The 20,135-nt window shown below is 38.5% G+C and overlaps 1 protein-coding gene across 1 annotated transcript; it reads left to right on the forward strand.

Moving 5' to 3' along the window:
* Positions 1 to 1,246: 1,246 nt before the first annotated feature.
* Positions 1,247 to 17,508, forward strand: LOC128239325 (feline leukemia virus subgroup C receptor-related protein 2-like). Its single transcript, XM_052955927.1, has 11 exons — positions 1,247 to 1,534; positions 5,693 to 6,321; positions 7,222 to 7,363; positions 8,054 to 8,191; positions 9,663 to 9,730; positions 11,985 to 12,088; positions 12,911 to 13,021; positions 13,822 to 13,927; positions 14,265 to 14,376; positions 14,817 to 14,860; positions 16,396 to 17,508. Exons 1-11 carry the CDS (start codon positions 1,531 to 1,533, stop codon positions 16,471 to 16,473), a joined length of 1,536 nt encoding a protein of 511 aa, XP_052811887.1. The 5' UTR covers positions 1,247 to 1,530; the 3' UTR covers positions 16,474 to 17,508.
* Positions 17,509 to 20,135: the final 2,627 nt, after the last annotated feature.

Consider the following 20,135-nt stretch of genomic DNA (forward strand, 5'->3'; position numbering starts at 1 on the left):
ATCATTTCAATTTCCGGATCGTATGGTACTTTAACCAACCGATTAGATTATTCGCTGCATATCTTCATAAAATGAATAAACGGAAGTGCAAAAAACGGTATACATAAAAAATATAAACATTCACTTCTGTCATTGAATTTCTACATATATATCCATCCAATTCTTGGGGAAAATGTAGATTTATTATTTATGTCTAACCTTACACTTATGACAGGCATATATAACGAATACCACGCGAATATGTTTATATATCAATTCATTGAAAAGCGTAAACCTTGTTAATGTCAGTCGTTGAATGAGCAATTTATATATATAATCAGGGACGGTTCCAGGGTTTGACGTAAGAGGGGGCGTAACTTAATGGCGTAACTTTTCAGCTTACGCCTACCCTCAGAACCAAACTTTATTTGGTTGACAGGGGTGGGGGGGGGGTACTCCTCCAAGAATTTTTTTATAATTTATAATCCGAAATGATGCATTTTGGGGCGTATTATATGACTTTTTTTTCTTCTCCGATATTTAAATTAAAAAAACTTGAACGATAAAAGGGGGTGATGGAGGGGGGCGTCCCCTTTCCCTTGATCTGCTTGTGCTTCGTTCCAGCGGCAAATCAAATATTCATGGAAAAGCGTTGACCTTGTTAATGCCAGTCATATATAATTTAACTTGTTCAATGGGCATATAATACGTATCAATCTTCATCCTTGTTAATGTGAAACCTAAATTAAAGTCGCGCAAGGGCAAATTACATCCTACTCCAGCGCCGGTTTGAATTACCGAACTTTGCACTTAATCCTCATTTGTCATCCTTAAATTCATGAACACGACACAGGCTTTTAAGTTTTTACTTAGTTTTAATTTATGATCGCCATTAACAAGAATGAGATGAAATGATCCCGTTGCGGTATCTTCAACCTGAAATTATTTGAAGCGATTTATAGCTTATTCGAAATTTTAAACAACATCAGTTAGAACAAGTTTAAAAAAGATATACTATCGTATATACAGTATGGACATGTGTTAATAGTTAATAAAAATGTATAAATGGTTAAATTTGTGATATGTGACAGACGGACAAACATTCGAAGTCTGGTGCTGCCTCAGAGACAAGATACCAAACCGAAGCTACGCCGTTGAAGCCTGGTGCCGCCTCAAAGAGAAGCTACGCCCGTGAATTGTTCAATAGATGCACGGCCCTGCGGGATCGATTCAGCGTAGCGCCACGAAGACCTCCAGATTCTATATTATTTGACTAGATCGGGGTTTTTTATTCAGATATTTTTAATACACAGCCTTTTTTTACAAGTGTGAGTTATTATATACAGACAGTACAAAGTGCAAATGATCAATGCGACGAAACTCTCACGAGTATTGCACCAGATTGACGAATATAATATCTGTTCAGTGGAACTACGACGGTTCACTTCATCTGAATTTATAACATTATAGCAGAGAAATATAATCAATTTCTTGTTATGGACTAGAAGAGCTTTAAAGTTCTTACAGAGGAAGTACCGACTTGTAGTAGATATGGGTAAGTAACGAGATAGACAATGTAAAACATATTTACTATCTTTATGATGAAGTGTCATGGCTATACTTAATTGTACATGTAGTTTATTTGTCTTGTTACTGAGGGACGCGGATTATTAAATAAACTTGGTCAAATCGTTGTAGGTTTAACATACGGGTGTCTGCTTTCGCATATAATTTGATTTCATTGAAGTTCATGAATGGTAACGTTCAGAGTAAAAATAACATAATGTATCTCATGTATATGCTGTAGGTATTCAGTATACACTGTAGTATGTTTCATCCGGTATTGATAAATGGTATGAGGATATTCATGGCGTATCGATCATCAATCTTATCGCGTTATATAAATGGAGTGGGGATTTATGAAAACATGACCTCAATATTGACACCACTTTCATTTAATTAACTACTATATTTTCGAATATTTAATGTAAACTTTGGATATTTCTGATCGGTCGGTTTATACAAATTGCGTGATGAAATACTCGATTACCAATTATTTTACGTTTGATTGATATCATCAGCTATAGTTGAAGTTTAACTTTTAAATCTGTATGTAAGAAGCATATAACAAAAGATCGCACGATTATACATGAACGCTCTTTGTAACTCATTCCAGTTTCAGCCAGTTCCTTGCCGCCGATATCAAAGTGATCTGTGTATTTAAACACGCCGCGGCAATTTCATTTTGAATGATCAATCGATCTCCTTGCTTGAATGGTGTATATATGGCGCATATTGGAAAATCAATTAAGCGAAAACGTACCCGCGCTTAACTTCTTCTTAAACATGACCAAATTTGCTAGAATACGTCACTGGGAGCAATATATTATGTGAGCATTGTTTAACACGGTGAGAATAATGAATGTGCCTAATTCAGGAAATCAGGGACCGGTTTCACGAACAATTTAAAGCTGCATTCTCACAGATTGAACGTTTTGACAACTTGTTTATATTTTTTTTGTCTTGGAACGAGCCAATTTTTGGAATCCAGATTTATCAAGACTACTGATAAAAATTAAATTGCAGATTTTTATATTTGAAAAATATATGTTTTATGATTTTTCTTAAACCGTTAGTAACGGTTTAAGCCACAAAACATCAATTTTGGAACGGAACTATGCAAATCTGCGATCTGATCTTTTATCATTGGTTTGCAGATATTATCGCAAAAATTGGCTTGTTCCAATATTATTAAAAAAAAAGTTGTAAAATGGTATTTCTGTGACAGTGCAGCTTTAAGACGAGATCAAATAATCCCCAGAATGCCTATCACCCGGTCAGACTGCTATAACCGATGATTTCAATCAAACCAGGCGTCTTGTCTCGAATACAATACACAAGAATAGAATGATAGAAAAACAGGGCAATTCCAAAATTTTTTTTTTCAAGCAATAATGCAGACATTGCATTGGCGCGGACAGAACTTAATACACATTCAAACAACAATTTATTTTATTTTTATGAAATATGCATGTAGCTAAACTGGAAGTGCTTATGAAAATCTATTTCACACCTTAAAGAAGTCATATATAATTTAAGACACGATAAAAAAAAATAAACACACCCACCCCACCCCATCCAACCCCGCCCACCCAGTGGTAAGGGTGAACGCCGACTGGGCGGAAGGTCGGAGGTTCGAGTCATACACGGGGGCTTGTTCCGATATGGTCGGTTGCTGACAACTTAACCAATCATAAAGGAACTTAGTCCGAACGTTTTTAAAACTCCATGAAGTAATGGTAATCAGGGTCAAAATAGGTTACTAGTTAAAGTTAAAGAAAACAACTTTGATACAACACTCTTCTGTGATTGTGGCAAATTTCAATGAACTAGATCAAATTGAGTGTGTTGGTAAAATTCCGATCAAGAAGAAAACTCAATTTCACCAAAACAAAACAGTTTTGCCAACATAACACGTTAGTCCCTTTAGAATACAGCCTACATTTACAGCCAATGAAATTGCAGATAGGCAATTATTAAGTACTCGGCTTAATCATTAAGAATTTCAACTTTCGCGGGTGTTTAAGGGTCCGCCCACTTCAACTCACCCAACATCAGGTTTTGCGTTGACAATCTATCAGCCAATGAGGTTGTATTCTCAGTCAATTAGATGACCTGAATGAAATCTTAAATGATATAGAAGGGTTAATTCGCTACGCTCACTTCGCCCATTCTTAATCATTAATAGTTTAATTCATGTCATCTAAATACATGTATTACTTAATACTGAACGCAGTATTTTGGATGTTGTTGTTGAGTTTATAAAGGTCTGCCCGCACCCTTTTGGCTGCATTATGGCTTGTCCCCGTCACATCCCACAAGTGTGACTGAACATATTTTTAAGGCTAAAGGAGGAGTTTTATTCCCACCGTTTTGTGGAATATTTGCCAAACGAGTCATTTTAACCCAAACTGCAGTATTTTGGAAATAGTCTCTCTCTCTATATATAGCAATGATTGCACATATCTTTCAAGGCAGTCTTGGGGTGATAAGTTGTAGCAATGCAGTTGCCAACTGCCAACTGAAACTAGGTGACGTCCCTCCCGGATCCAGCCGGGATGGTCCCTCTTTAATCGCGCTTCTCTCTCCCGGCATTCGGAACTCCTCGGCCATTTTTATCGAACACAACCTCGGATGTATTTGGACGGTTTACATACTCAGAAATCAGTATGTTTAAGTCCGATGCAAGTAGATCAGATAGTAATTTAATTTAGCAGTTTAACTTTATGACTTAACTCTTGGGAGGCCTAATTACGTTTGCACTTTGCAATACTACATTTCATTGGCAATTAATTAAATCTTATATCAATAAATACCAGCTTAAACACTACATTTAATTAATGAAAAATTTCAAAAACTACTTCTACTAATGTACCGGCATACATCCGAGGTTGTTTTCGGTACAAATGGCCGAGGAGTTCCGAATGCTCTTCCGGATGTGTAGTCTTTGATGTCATTCATCGTTGTAACGCAACCTTCGCGTTAGCTTATTTCTCCGGCTCCACAGCTCTAAAAATGGAAAATAAAAACCTACTCACTGTTTACATCCATATTCCACTCATTGGCACTATAACGGAAGACGCGTTGGAGCATTTTCAACACATAACAAGATGTTATGGCTCCAATGATTGCTCGCCGTGAATATAAGAAATATTACTCACCACCTCGAGCCATATAACAGTATAAGGACCGGCCAGTCATCATCATCATCATCATCATCATCATCATCATGGGGCGCAAGTCAAAGGATTACGCCCCTAAGTAACGCCCTCTCTAACTTCCAATTCTGGATCAGCCCCTGTTATGAATTGTGTAAATGTATGTAAGGTCGAGTCCATAGGTATAGTCATTTCTGTACTAAGATATACTAAAATCAACCATGTAGTACATGCGTGCTTGGTACTTGTGGCATTTAATTATAACCCACATTAACACTGCCTTATGATAAGTTATGCTACATTCGTAACATTAACGTACATGCGGCGATAAGGAGGCGATAAGGGGGCGAGAGAGAGCGGCGACCGCTGCCCTCCTTATCGCACCTGCTCCCGGACGCCACAGGTACGCGCGGCCCCGCTGACCTCGTTTCCGACTGGACATGAAGGCCATTGGTTTTGTCAACGTTCTAAATATCACAAATTCGTAGATAAGGGTTGCACGGAAATAAGTTTTGCAAACTAAATTTAAAGTTCACAGTTTGATATTTGGAATATTTGACCATATAAACTTAGGTATTTTGTTTTCGTATTTAATAGTTCATTTGAAAATATATACTAGGTATTACATTCGTTTTTGAAAAAAATATATTGTTGAAAGACATGCGTGTTTCCTTTAACATTCTCAGTCTAGTAGGTTAAATTGTATGAGCCACATTCTACATGTGCCTTCGATTTTTGAGTTTTCAATACAAAAACTCAAGTTTTTATTCACATGAGTTCCATTGACTTAATTAAGTTTGACTTGACTCAATCCACAACATTTTCCCGCGTGACTATGGTAGGCCCTGGAAAATGCCATGATGATGATGATGGATGATGGATGATGGATGATGATGATGATGATGATGAAGATGATGATGGTTATAAATATGAAATAATAATAATAATTAATTGAATCACTTACATAATTTTATAATACTTTGCTTAATCGGCAGGTGGCAACGTGTCCCGGAAGCAGAAGCGGCCAGAGAGCTCGGCGGACCAGTTGCTTCCGCCCTCCGTTCCCACGACGCCCACGTCTCCAGACCCCCTCCTTGCACGCGATCCCCTCGCGGCCCTAGCTACAAAACCGTCACTTGACACCATGGAGGAAAGTATCGCGCCCAAGGAATACAAAAGACGCTGGGTAATGCTGCTACTATTTGTGGCGTATTCATTTAGCAATGCAGTGCAATGGATTCACTTAAACATTATAGGAAATGTGATAATACGGTATTACAATGAGAGTTTACCGGAAGATTCGTTCCAACAGGAAACCGCCATCGACTGGCTGTCCATGATTTACATGCTGGTCTACATTCCACTCATATTTCCGGCCACCTGGCTTCTAGACAAGAAAGGATTGAGAATCAGTTTGATATGTGGTGCATTCCTAAACGCGTTAGGTGCTTGGGTCAAGTGCGCATGCGTGTCGCCGGACCGGTTTCCGGTACTGATGTTTGCTCAAACTATATGCGCGATTGCGCAGATCTTCATCCTGGGGATCCCCGCGCACCTGGCGGCCACGTGGTTCGGGCCAAACCAGGTATCCACTGCCACGTCCATCGGCGTGTTCGGAAACCAGGTAAAGCAACAATAAATCACTCGTGGCATGTTGCCATGACTTTTCTTGATATAATATCAAAATCTAGTACAGTTTTATCTCAACCGAGATAACCCTTTATGTACATAATCATTTGAGAATGTTTGTAAATTTGTATAAAGCAATTACCTTCTATGTGACCCAAAACAATGTTTAATAATTAAGATGTTCATATTAAAGGGACTAGACACCAGAGGATACAAATGCAAGAAAAAAAGAAACTAGTCAAAACTTACATTTAATAGATGTCTTTGCTTACAGCGCATTGAATCTTACTTATTGATGCATCACATCGCGTACGACCCATGCATCTTTCGCGTTTTTTGTCAATTTTCCAAATAGAAAATTTACTTAGAGTTACTACCAAGTCAATCCATGTAAGTTTTAAAAAGACGTCGGTACTAAACACGTGACTTTCACAAGTATTCATACTTAATGGCTTCCCGGAAGAACGGACATTACAAGAAAGCGGAATACTGTTGCGAAACAACGTAGACACAGAGCCCGACAGTTCAACATCGGTGAATACATTGATTAATGGAAACTTTTGAAAAAGGTGAACTCTGCTGAATCTAACATCGAGTTGATTAAACGTTATTGACAGTAACATGTGCGAAACGATCATATGACTTACATGGTGTTCGGTATAACCATTATGCGTTATTATTTTAAACGGGGAAACTCAGCCTAGCCAGCGACATGATTGTTGCCTTTATCCTTTTAATCATACAAAATGATGAATTATTGGCCTCATACTAACCCGCATGCCAGTTCTAGGCTTCGGGGCCATCTGGTGTCTAGTCCCTTTAAAAATAGGCTTTCACAACGCATTTTTAACTTTCGGTTTGCAGTATTGAAGGCTATTTCTTTGCATTTTCTAAGGTTGGCTGCGCGGCGGGTTTTCTGATACCACCGCTTCTGGTACCAAACAGTGACGACCTGGACGTTGTTGGGAAAGACCTAAGCATCATGTTCTACATTTGGGCGGGCCTCTGTACCGCCATCTTCATAGCCATCTGTGTCGGTAAGTAATCACATCCCAAATGTTGTCGGGCCCTCAGAAAGTACACGTTCTACATCTTCATAGCCATCTATGTCGGTAAGTAATCACACCCCAAATGTTGTCGTGCCCTCAGAAAGTACACGTTCTACATCTTCATAGCCATCTGTGTCAGTAAGTAATCACACCCCAAATGTTGTCGTGCCCTCAGAAAGTACACGTTCTACATCTTCATCGCCATCTGTGTCAGTAAGTAATCACACCCCAAATGTTGTCGGGCCCTCAGAAAGTACACGTTCTACATCTTCATAGTCATTTGAATCAATAGGTACACATACTGAACGTTTGTTGGAGCCGCGTTAAGTACACATCATCGTGCTTCAGCAAGTACACATATTCTACAGCTGTTCGGGCATCTAGAAGTTCACACATTCTACATCTGGTCGGGCCTCGCGTAAATACGCACATTCTATATCAGGTCGGGCCTCACCAAGTACACATATTCTACAACTGGTCGAGCCTTAGCAAGAACACATGTAACAGTGTATTATCCGTTACTTCTAGTTTTCAAGAACAAGCCTCCGCATTCTCTAATCAATGTTTAGATGCTTACTTAGGTCTTCATTGACCATTTACTTTTTTAAAAATACCATGAATGCTTTAAACAATAACGTACATGCATATATGTAATAATGTATTCTCCGTTACTTTCAGTTTTCAAGAACAAGCCTCCACGGCCGCCGAGCAAGGCCCAGATGCTTGCAGATACCAGTGGGAACCAGGAAAATTACTTTGGTTCCCTAAAGAATCTGTTCGGAAATAAAGGATTTCTTTTGCTGGCCCTAACATACGGTATGTTTGTGGATGTTTAGAACGAATTGCTATACCTATCCCAAAATAAGGTTACATTTGTTATAACAGAGCATAATTTATTTTTGGCAACCCCCAATAGATGAAATAAAAATCAACCTCTTGAATACTCTGTTTTTTTATACTAGTTCGACAGTCGAAATATAAAGAACGTTACCTCTCTGAGTTTATTAAGCATCCTAAATGCTATACAGCCGCACCTTATTTTGGGATTTTGTTCCCATCATTTTGCAAATACATTTGTACATTGTTGTAAAAATTACATACTAAATATCGATGATGCCTTCAAGACTGTAGTAAGTCCTTCTATAAATCTGGGAGTAGGATCAAAATTAAATTCAAAATAGCGTCGATATTCCACGTGAAAATCTGGGGACACAGTATGCGCTATTTTAAACTTATCTGTGCTGCGACAATATATTATTTTAACCATGCATAACGTTGTTTTTCCCGCCTCATACAAGCTCGTATCTACCAATCTAGGCTTGTTTTGTGGAAATAATGTATTTGCCGATTTTGGGACCATCTGGTGTCTAGCCCCTTTAATGTTATTGCTCCTTCTATAAATTCATGTTTTACTCCAGTCTTGCAGGCTCCCCTCGATATGAAATGCTGTCGATATATATACATTTAATACCCTGTAAAGATGAGTCCACCACAATCTTTCAGCTGCTACATGACCGCCTTTTTGGGTCAATGTAATACTTTTGTGTCCGATGCATGTAGATATTTTACGGTGTACATTCACTCAGTAACGTATTCTGTTTCATGTTAATTCTTTTTTCCACTGTGTCGGTTAGAAAGGTCAGTGGTTTATTCGCGACGATAATGTAACGAGACATTAACCTGCAAAAAAAAAACACGTTTGTATTCCATTATCTTTAAGTGCTTAGTGACACTGAATACCGTTCTGATTAATGTACACCAAACACAGTGTAAGAAGGTAACATAAGTTACTTTATGGCATTTATGGTATTGCCAAGTTGAAAATGAAAACATTACTTTGACCATCCGGAACTCCTCGGCCATTTTTATCGAGAACAACCTCGGATGTATGCCGGTACATCAGTTGATTAGTAGTTCGTAAACTTTTGAATTATATCATTATTTTAATGTAGTGTTTTAGAGTTGTATTCATTGATCTAAGTTTAAATTGATTGCCAGTGAATTGCATTATTGCAAACATAATAAAGATTCCCAAGAGTTAAGTCATTAAGTTTAACTGCTAAATGAAATTACTACGCGATCTGCTTGCAGCGGACTTAAACGTACCTCTCGTTGAGTATGTAAACTGTCCAAATACATCCGAGGTTGTTTTCGATAAAAATGGCCGAGGAGCTCCAACTGTGTAAGAAGGTATTAAACGTAAGTTACTTTATGGCATTTACGGTATTGCCAAGTTGAAAATGAGAACTTCACTTTGACATGTTGTGTTACATTGTTATATTACAAGGCATCAACACTGGCTGTTACTATGGTATTGGGACGTTACTGAACCCAATCATACTGCATTACTTCCCAGTAAGTATGTAACCAAGGTAACGAAGAATACACATAGCCTGAAGGCTTATCAGTCTTCATCATACCAGTACCTTACCCCCTTGTATTTATACACACATAATACATGTATGTCCACACCTTTTCTCGCCAATCAACGTAACCATATATACTTACCCCCTCCCCCCCCCCCCCCCAACAAAAAATAAAAAATAAAAAATGTTCAAGTCTTGTTTCAAATATCATATAAACATGACATCTTCATATTAAACTGGCAATGGTTTTTGCTATTTAATCGGTCAATAGTTCTTTGCGCAGTCAAGTTCAGATTTTTCTGTTTAGGTTTAATAACATAATCATCAAAGAAAATTATGCTTAATTATTTTTTCAATTATTTTAACAGTACGATCGAAATATAAACTATTCATTTGTCGGAACTTCTTAAATGAACATTTCGGTTTCATATGGAAAAAAGGCTTCAAAGCACAGATTGCCATAACATTAATCTTGGACACTTAAATGTGGTCCTTCATTCCTTTGATAACATTTAAAAATAAATAATATGACATTTCAATACAACTGAATTTACTTGAAAATATATCATTTTATATATTTGAAATAAACGTTGTTTTCTTTAAAACATGAAAGGCATTAATTTGATTTGTTTTTAATTACTATCTAAACAATATAAAAGGACTGAAGGGACCAATTTTAGTGTCCAAGCTATGTGATGGACAACTGTGCTTCAAAGTTACTCGTTAGCAAACTCGAAATCTACGCATTGATCTCCCCTGACAAGCATATTACTGTACTGTAAGGGAAGTAATTCTTGCGTGGAGATTGTATGAAACACAGGTGTATGTTAACATTTTGCCTCAATCGTAACCACTCGGCCATCTCCGGCAAGCTTATGTTGTATAATGGCCGAGGTGTTCCGATTGATTTTGCCTATAACAAGGGAAGTCACTCGAAAATAGTATGTATTAATTGGCAGTGCCCGGAACACATTTATCCGTCACGGTACCATTCCACTTTTTGATCGAATTTTATTGTGAATACTTAACAATTCTATTCTGTTGTCATTTAATAAAACACATGTTCACTTATCGAATGGCCCCTCGGTCAATAGTCAAAACAATTTACCCGAGGTCGGGGAATGCCCAGAAAACCGGGGGGGGGGGGGGGGGAGGCAGTAGTGAAGTTGGTTCTTCCCCGACCGAGCGCAATTGGTTTAGTTGGTTCTTCCCCGACCGAGGGCAAATGGTTTAGTTGGTTCTTCCCCGACCGAGGGCAATTGGTTTAGTTGGTTCTTCCCCGACCGAGGGCAAATGGTTTAGTTGGCTCTTCCCCGACCGAGGGCAATAGTTTAGTTGGTTCTTCCCCGACCGAGGGCCGAGTGCAATAATTGAGTTGGTTCTTCCCCGACCGAGGGCAATAGTTTAGTTGGTTCTTCCCCGACCGAGGGCAATAGTTTAGTTGGTTCTTCCCCGACCGAGGGCAAATGGTTTTGATTATTGACAGACAAGCCATGCAATATATTGTTCATTACATAACAATAATAAGTTTTTTTCCAAGTATTCTCAGAAAAGATTCGATTATAATTTTGATGACATGACACTGAGCTGAGTTCATACCTCAGAACTATTAAGCCATGTACGAACATATTGCGTTTTTATATCTCATGGACGTGATTTCTTATTGTACATGTTTTTCAGATTTACTTCACGTCTTTTCACTTTCGATATTTCATTCACTGCGTATAGTCTATATTGTCGATATTTATCACACAAATCTATGTTATATTCACCGACAATATTATTAAGGAGGATTTGCCATCAATAAGTTATCATTTTGTCATCAATTTTGCCATCAATTTACCTTTATTTCGTCATATTCATTAAACAATATATCTATTTTGACCTACTCGGAGCAGAACAAATTTGCAACATGCAAATCGAATAAGGATGTCTAGAAAGGCATACAGACAAAATATATTGTTAAATCCACTTCATACAGATACATTTTGCGCAAGTCATAATACATTTGCAACTTATATATTATACGTAAGAGAAATAAGCCAAAATAGTGAAAAAAAGTCTTGAAAATAATAATAATCTGAAATAAAAAGCAATTAAGAATCTTCAATAAAATGTACTTAAGATTAGGGAATATATTAGCTTAATGAAAATTAAAAGAAATATAGATCTGCCTTGATGCTTGGCACATTAGAACTCCGTTATGTGCTACACTTGTTTCAATGCTGCACGTGTATTTACAGGGCCACGAGCAGAATGCGGGACAGATAGGCCTCGTTCTCGTGCTGGCGGGGGTCGTTGGCTCTGTAATGGCAGGACTGTGGCTTGACAAGACCAAAACATTCAAGTAAGTTATATAGAAAGAGGTTGCGGTGTCTTTATAGTTCACGATAAAAGAGTCGTCTTGTTATTGGTACATTTCTTTAATTACGTGGGTACTGCATGCCATTGATTTCTTGCAAATAATTCCTTAGAATATATATACTAGTAGTCTATGGAGCATGTCCCTGGAACTTAAGTAAGAGGACGGACCTGCACGTCATATTTGATGGACACCAGTAATATTTCTACCAAAACGAGCACCCTCCTCCCCCCTTCAAATTTACCTTTTATTTTACCATAGGAGAAAAAAGTGATATAATACTAGTACGCCCATAATGCACCATTTTGGACCAGAAATTGATAAAAAAGTACCCCCCAATCCGCAACGCTCCCCCCCCCCACCGTGCCAACACATAAAATTATTTTAGGTTCTGAGGGAGGGGCGCAAGTCAAAAGGTTACACCCAAATGTTACGCCCCTGTAATAATTTGCATGGGTTGTAGGGAGTTATACATATGTGACAAACAAACGATCTATGTCAGAATACCACTTTAAAGAGTAATGTTTTGTTGAGGTTGAAGTTTGTTGATATAATATACATACGCCCTCTCCCACTCAAGAAGTCACGGTTTCGAGTTCCAATATGTACGCATTTTCGTGGCACGTAAAGCACAAACCACTGACTTACGTGCATTAAGAATTTACGCTCGGAAAATGGACCCGGGTACGATAATGATACAGTCCTACAGTTCTTTCTTCGCTATTGGAATTAAAAATACAAATTTACTAAACGTTTAAACCTTAGACTACCTATAAGAAATTATCACTAGTATTTACTTATTTCCAGGGGCACGACCGTTGGTATCTACTTGCTGTCCATGGCCGGAATGGTGGCCTTTACCTTCACAATGGACGTAGGCCTCATTTGGGTTGTGTTCATCACCGCCGGCGCTCTCGGGTAGGTACACTCCAATCATAAATAATCGGTCATCTTAGGGCGTGAAATAGCCGAACCGTGACCCGATTGTGTATATTATGGTCTTGCATTACAACCGTAATCTCTCAGTCGTCTCTGGCAAGCTAGGAAGGTATTTTTTAAATAGCTGAGCGTGACCACGTGTCGACTTTAAACAAACTCCCTTTATTTCAAGGCATTGACCCGCTTGTCGACTTCTAATAAACTTCCCTTCACTGTAAGGTATTTGACCGACGTGTCGACTCCGAACGAACTCCCTTCACTTTAAGGTATACCACCGACGTGTCGACTCCGAACAAACTCCATTCACTTTAATGTAACCAGCAAACAGTAAGCTGAATTGTTTTGTCTGGTAACGCCACATATTTGTCATCGACTTTAGACTATTTAATGGGATCTCCAGGCATCACAATGCAACATCAAATTCACTTTTGGTTCAAAGTTACTCTTTAGGCTAACTAGCTCATTTTAAACAGAGCTACATCTGAAATGATGCCAACGTTCTATAAAAAGGCCACGCGCATTGTCGGATAATACTGGTACTCGGATACGCTTTGCGTTTATCACGAACAGTGATAATGTGTAACATACTGAAACTTGTACACATGTTGCAGGAGAAAACGCGCATATGTAAATCAAGTCCCACAACCCTGACTCTGATAATTGTTGAGTTACGTCCCCCAAAACACAACAACGAACGAGCGTTGGCTTTCGTATAGACTGTTCCTATATGAGTATTTCGCAAACGATCGTGCTGATTTGAACGTTGTTTATTCAATCAGGTTCTTTATGACCGGATACCTACCCGTTGGTTTTGAGTTCGCGGCGGAGATCACCTACCCAGAGCCCGAGGGAACCTCTTCCGGCTTGCTCAATGCTTCCGCTCAGGTAATCATGGCGGTGAATCACGTGATCAGGGTTGTTGCATATTTGCCATAATCAGAGTTATTTGCGTCCACAAATCATCCTCAATTTAAACAATTATTCAATCAAACCGATTAATTCACCGTCTTGGTTCTACAAAATAGCAAGTCCAACAGCGTCCAGGTCTGCTCAAAGTGAAAGTAAAATCTGTATTAAAAGTGTATTTCCTTATTTGGGTAGTGTTTTTGTACTTAGTAATCTGTTGTTTTGTTTTGACAAGATCTGCCACAAATGTATTCAATACCATCTAAGATATATAAACATGTATACTTACACATATAGACGTGTATGTTAACTTCAGACGTTCGGGATAATCATGACAATCGGTATGCGGACGCTGCTGAATCGCGTGAGCGTCATGTCGGCCAACATCACGGTGTCGGCCGCCCTCCTCGTCGGCACAATCATCACAGGTAATTGGACTTGGTGGAGCGGGGATGCGACGGGCTTCGGGTCTATTGCGTCATCGGCGCCGTAATCACAGGGCTTAGGGCTTAGCGGAGGCGGGGAGAAGCGGTGATGGGGGAGACGTCGGTTAAGTGCGTCATCGGTATCGTAATGTCACGTCAATGGACTGGAACGGGCGAGGTGTTACGGGGTTACGGGGACGGGTAGGGCGTCGGTCTTTTGGGCCATCGGCACTGGCATTACTAGAAAGATTTGGGCAGATGGGTTGCGTGGGGGGAGTGGTCTACGGAAATTCAGATCGGCAGCATTTGTATGAACTTGGAGGGTTATTCAGCCATTGTATGTAGCTAAGTAACAGTTAACAGTTACACTACATTTGAATTTCTAGTTGGGTTATAATTTAAAGAAGGGTTTGTATATAAAAATATGTTGTTTTTGTTTACAGCGCTGATCAAGGCGGACTACCGACGACAGGAGGCAGGCAAAAGGGTCAGTACAAGTTCAGTTATATTGGATTGCAACTGATCAATCATGCCAGACTATGGTGGACATGTGTTAACTAAAAAATAAAGTAGCGGTACTAAATATCTGTTCGAAATAAAAGTCATACAAAAATGCATCGAACAAGAGTTCTGGCTATCCTGGATATTTTTTTGTGATAGGGAATAACCCGTTATACCATTTTAGAATGGCCATTAGTAATACCACGGAATATAACTATTTTTATTAGCTACTATTTTACATTTTCTCAACGCAGCATGGACACAATTATGGTATACATGTTTATTGTGTCGCTATAAACGAACTTGTGCTAAGCTTACGCATTGTATATATGATTATGATCTCGCATCGCAGTTGTCGTATTTTTTGCAATGCATGCATGGTGTAATGAATTTAAACTGTCTTACATGTAATTAACATGAACGAAGGCTGGTTGTAGTGCTACTATTTCCGACAATAAAGAGGTCAGGAAACAAACATGACTAGTACATATACTAGTACGTGTACTTATTGTACTTGTACTTATGTGTACTTCCATGTACGTATGTGTATTTATTTGTATTTGTACAAGCGTGTACTTATGTGTACTTGCACTTCCGTGTATTTACGTGTACGTGCGTGTACTTATATGTGTACTTACGTGTACTTAAGTGTAGTTATACGTGTACTTGTACGTGTACTGACGTTCATCTGTACGTGAAGTTACGTGTATTTATGTGTACTCCTACTTACGTGTACGTGCGTGTACTTGTACGTGTACTGACGTGTATCTGTACGTGTAGTTACGTGTACTTATGTGTACTTACGTGCGTGTACTTGTACGTGTACTGACGTGAATCTGTACGTGTACTTATGTGTACTTCTATTTGCGTGTACTTGTACGTGTACTGACGTGAATCTGTAAGTGTAGATACATGTAATTATGTGTACATCTACTTACGTGTACTTGCGTGAACTTAGGCGTGTAGTTATGCGTGTACATACGTATACTAATGTGTAGTTGTACGTGTACCTACGTGTACTAATGTGTAGTTGTACGTGTTTTTGCGTGTACTAAGACGTGTACTTGTAAGTGTACCTACGTGTTCGTATTTGTACTTGTACTTGTATGTGCAATTGCGTATACTTGTACGTGTACTTATGTGATAGTGTACGTGTACTTTAGTGTACTTATGTGAACGTGTGTGTACTTTTACGTGTAATTGCGTGTTCTTTTACGTGTACTTATACGTGTCCCTATGTGATATTGTACGTGTACTTTTGTGTACTTAGGTGTACTTGTATACTATACGTACATGCACAATTGCAGTTAATGTTTATAACGTATTCGAAATTTCACTTACATCACTTTCCTCTTGGCATCGCACATGTTATCCTAACGATGTACATTCAATGTACACATAACTGGATGACGTAGTGGGCAAAAAGTAGCCCACACGAACAGGTACCCGTACAAGTAGTGTTACTCAATCTCTTTAGAAGATGTGCAGTGTAGAAATTATTTGCCTTGTTTCTGTTTCTAGGCAATCGGTTACCTGGACAACGTGCAGTTTGACTTCAATACTTCCAACAAAGATAAAACTGGTGACGGTGACGTTTGACGTCAGCGCTGTCCGTATTAGTTCTACGTCAACGTGTGGGAAATTTCTCCACCCAAGTAAATACCATGCGTTGATAGATCCAGCACTTTAGTTATAGTCTACAAATTCCAAGTGTATGAAATATATGGCGATAAGGTCTATGCATTTTGGCTGTACATATGCTTATACATTTGTATTATATTATAACGATGTATAACTGTTGGTTGTGATACAAATTCAGCGTATACAGCCACTTCTGTCATAATTTGTATTGTTTTTTGCACTTTATTCGTAAGTTTCAGTTGTATCCATATACATTTGCCTTTATGAACACAATGGGCCGATTGATTAGAACTTCGTTAAAGTTAACAACGTTGTTAACGACATTGCTGTTAACTTTGAAATCTTTACTGATATGGACAATGCATAGATTCCCTTGTGATCTTCAAGATTTGATACAACTATTTCAGTTGAACGGGTTTTATCTAAATACAGGAGCTCATCATCAAATCATTTAAAAGTTAACAACGATCTCGTTAATTACATTGTTAACTTTAACAAAGTAATGAATAATCAGCTTGATGTTGCGTGAATTTGCCTTAAGTTTCCATCCACATGGCAAATCAAAATTAGCGAAGTTCTGAACAACGAACCGAATTTTGTTCCGTGAGTTGGCCTTAATTTCCCATCCACATGATGCATCGAAATACATTCCACTTTGTTGCCTTTAGCATACATTTGTGTACAATACATGATACAATGTTTTTGTTTTTTTCTCCATGTTTTATTATTTTGTAACATTTTTCCGTAGTTGCATGATTTTATTAGGACTCAAATGTGCTATATATTTGCATTCTCATACACCAAAGTGATGATGCTATGCGTACCACGTAAGTTATCTTATCAAACCTCTGATGAATGAGTATTTGTTACATGATCATATTTATAAAACTGCGGTATTACCTATTAGTCAGCAGATAAAATATAAATGGTAAGACTGCTAGTAATAAAGATGACACACCTCCCATTTGGGTACGCGTTATTCGGTACGCAATTAAGTGTGTGACACGGTATTCGGTGCGCAATTAAGTGTGGTACACGGTATTCGGTACGCATGTAAGTGTAGTAGTATTCGGTACTCAAATTCTTGTGGTACACGATATTCGATACCCAATTAAGTGTGGTATACGGTACGCAAATCCTTGTGGTACATGGTATTCGGTACGCAATTAAGTACGGTACACAGTATACGGTACGCAAATGTTTGTGGTACACGATATTTGCTACGCAATTAAGTGTGATGCACGGTATACGGTACGCAAATCTTTGTGGTACACGGTATTCAAGTCAATTGTTTATAGTATTTGATGCACAGACATTCAAAATGTGTTAAACTATTTTAGTATACGCAGTATTCAGTACCCAATGGGAGTGAGTAACAGTCGCCGCCACCTTCAAAACGAAATATTAAATTGTGCTTAAGAGATTTGTTTTTGTTTGTATACGGTATGATAATGTAACAGGTTTAATATGGATCTGTATGAATTTGTACAACGACGGTAACGTGTTTGAATGAAATAAATGAATTATTACATTAGTGGAGTTGGCTTTTACCTTACCTAAGCACAGAGTGATGGTTTGTTGTCTGTCGTCCGTTGTTTGCTTGTTAACACTCTTGTAGAATCGTTGTTAGCCTAATAGGCATAACAGTTGAACTGGATGCGTGTGTATGAATTTTGCATCATGTGAGATTATGGGTCAGGGCCAGTATTAAATATTTATCTAATCCTTATCCTTAGAGGCATGCCTCATTGATTCCATTCAGTCTATTGGTCAGCTATATATACAGGCCAATCAAAACACTTAGTTTCTTATCTTAATTTTAAGTTCAATCTAAGTTGCTTATTGAATACGGCCCCTACGGGTCAAAAACTAGGTTACTGGGTCATATATTAAAAAAAAATCAAATTGAAACTTTGCGACAACATGTACTAACCAATATTTATAACTTGGTCAGATGCTGGTCATTTTAAGATTAAAGTCAAGTTCGATTAAGCGTCATATCCGTTAAAAGGGTCTGTCGTTAGGTCAAATGTTCAAAAACGTTGTAAACATACTTAAGGCCAAATTCTCTATCCATTAAATATGAAATTTTATCCGAAATGTATATCTATAGAGCCTATGTCAAGTTCGATCACAGGTCATGTAGGGTCAAAGTAGGTCACTAGGTCAAAGGCAAGGCAAACGTATACGGCATAGGTTCTCATTGCATTAGGAAAGCTTCCCCGGATATCTATAAATAATAGATGCATGTCTTTAACCGGGAATAAGCGGTTGGTGAGGTTTAAAAGAGTGAGTTGGCGTTAAATGGCATGTGTTAGTGAGGTTTAAAAGAGTGAGTTGGCGTTAAGGGGCATGTGTTGGTGAGGTTTAAAAGAGTGAGTTGGCGTTAAGGGGCATGTGTTGGTGAGGTTTAAAAGAGTGAGTTGGCGTTAAGGGGCATGTGTTGGTGAGGTTTAAAAGAGTGAGTTGGCGTTAAGGGGCATGTGTTGGTGAGGTTTAAAAGAGTGAGTTGGCGTTAAGGGGCATGTGTTGGTGAGGTTTAAAAGAGTGAGTTGGCGTTAAGTGGCATGTGTTGGTGAGGTTTAAAAGAGTGAGTTGGCGTTAAGTGGCATGTGTTGTTATAGAAGCTAAAAGTGATTAAAGAATTACTATTTAGTTACAACACTTTATACAACTATTTAGTTAGCCGATATGAATAAATTTAAAGTTTATTTAACGTCGGACCATAACGTTGGTTTAACGTTGGGGCTCCGATGTAACCCGATGTTAATATTATGGTCGCCGATATACCTGCCCGATGTTAGATTATGGTCGCCGATATACCTGCCCGATGTTGGATTATGGTCGCCGATATACCTGCCCGATGTTGGATTATGGTCGCCGATATACCTGCCCGATGTTGGATTATGGTCGCCGATATACCTGCCCGATGTTGGATTATGGTCGCCGATATACCTGCCCGATATTGGATTACGGTCGCCGATATACCTGCCCGATGTTGGATTATGGTCGCCGATATACCTGCCCGATGTTGGATTATGGTCGCCGATATACCTGCCCGATGTTGGATTATGGTCGCCGATATACCTGCCCGATGTTGGATTACGGTCGCCGATATACCTTCCCGATGTTGGATTACGGTCGCCGATATACCTGGCTCCAATATCACGAAAATACTTAAGTCAAATATCAAACTCAATCTCAACTCATTTTACCATATGATACCAAATTTATTGGAAACAAAAATATGCTTTTACAAATTTTAAAACGCATTCTTTCATTGAATATGGTGATCAAAACCTTTGGTCTAGATTCCAATTAAAATCTTTTTATAGCCAAAAATGTACTTGAGTACAATTCATTGCCGTTTAACAAAAACTCAAGTATATTTTTTTGCTCTAGAATAAGATTTCTTCGAAATATTGTCAAAATCTTTCAATAACATATTTTATGAGAAAATAGGTTTACAAAAAGTATGAAAACATGCAAGATTTTGAATAATACGATGCTTGTATGTGGTCAAATGAGCTGAGATAGAGGATGAGATTTGACTCAAAGGCCTATAGGTTAAGCCTTCTATAAGTGACCCCCCCCCAAAAAAAAAACAAAAAAAAAAAACA

This window comes from Mya arenaria, chromosome 6, assembly GCF_026914265.1.
Source record: "Mya arenaria isolate MELC-2E11 chromosome 6, ASM2691426v1".
Lineage (NCBI taxonomy): Eukaryota > Metazoa > Mollusca > Bivalvia > Myida > Myidae > Mya > Mya arenaria.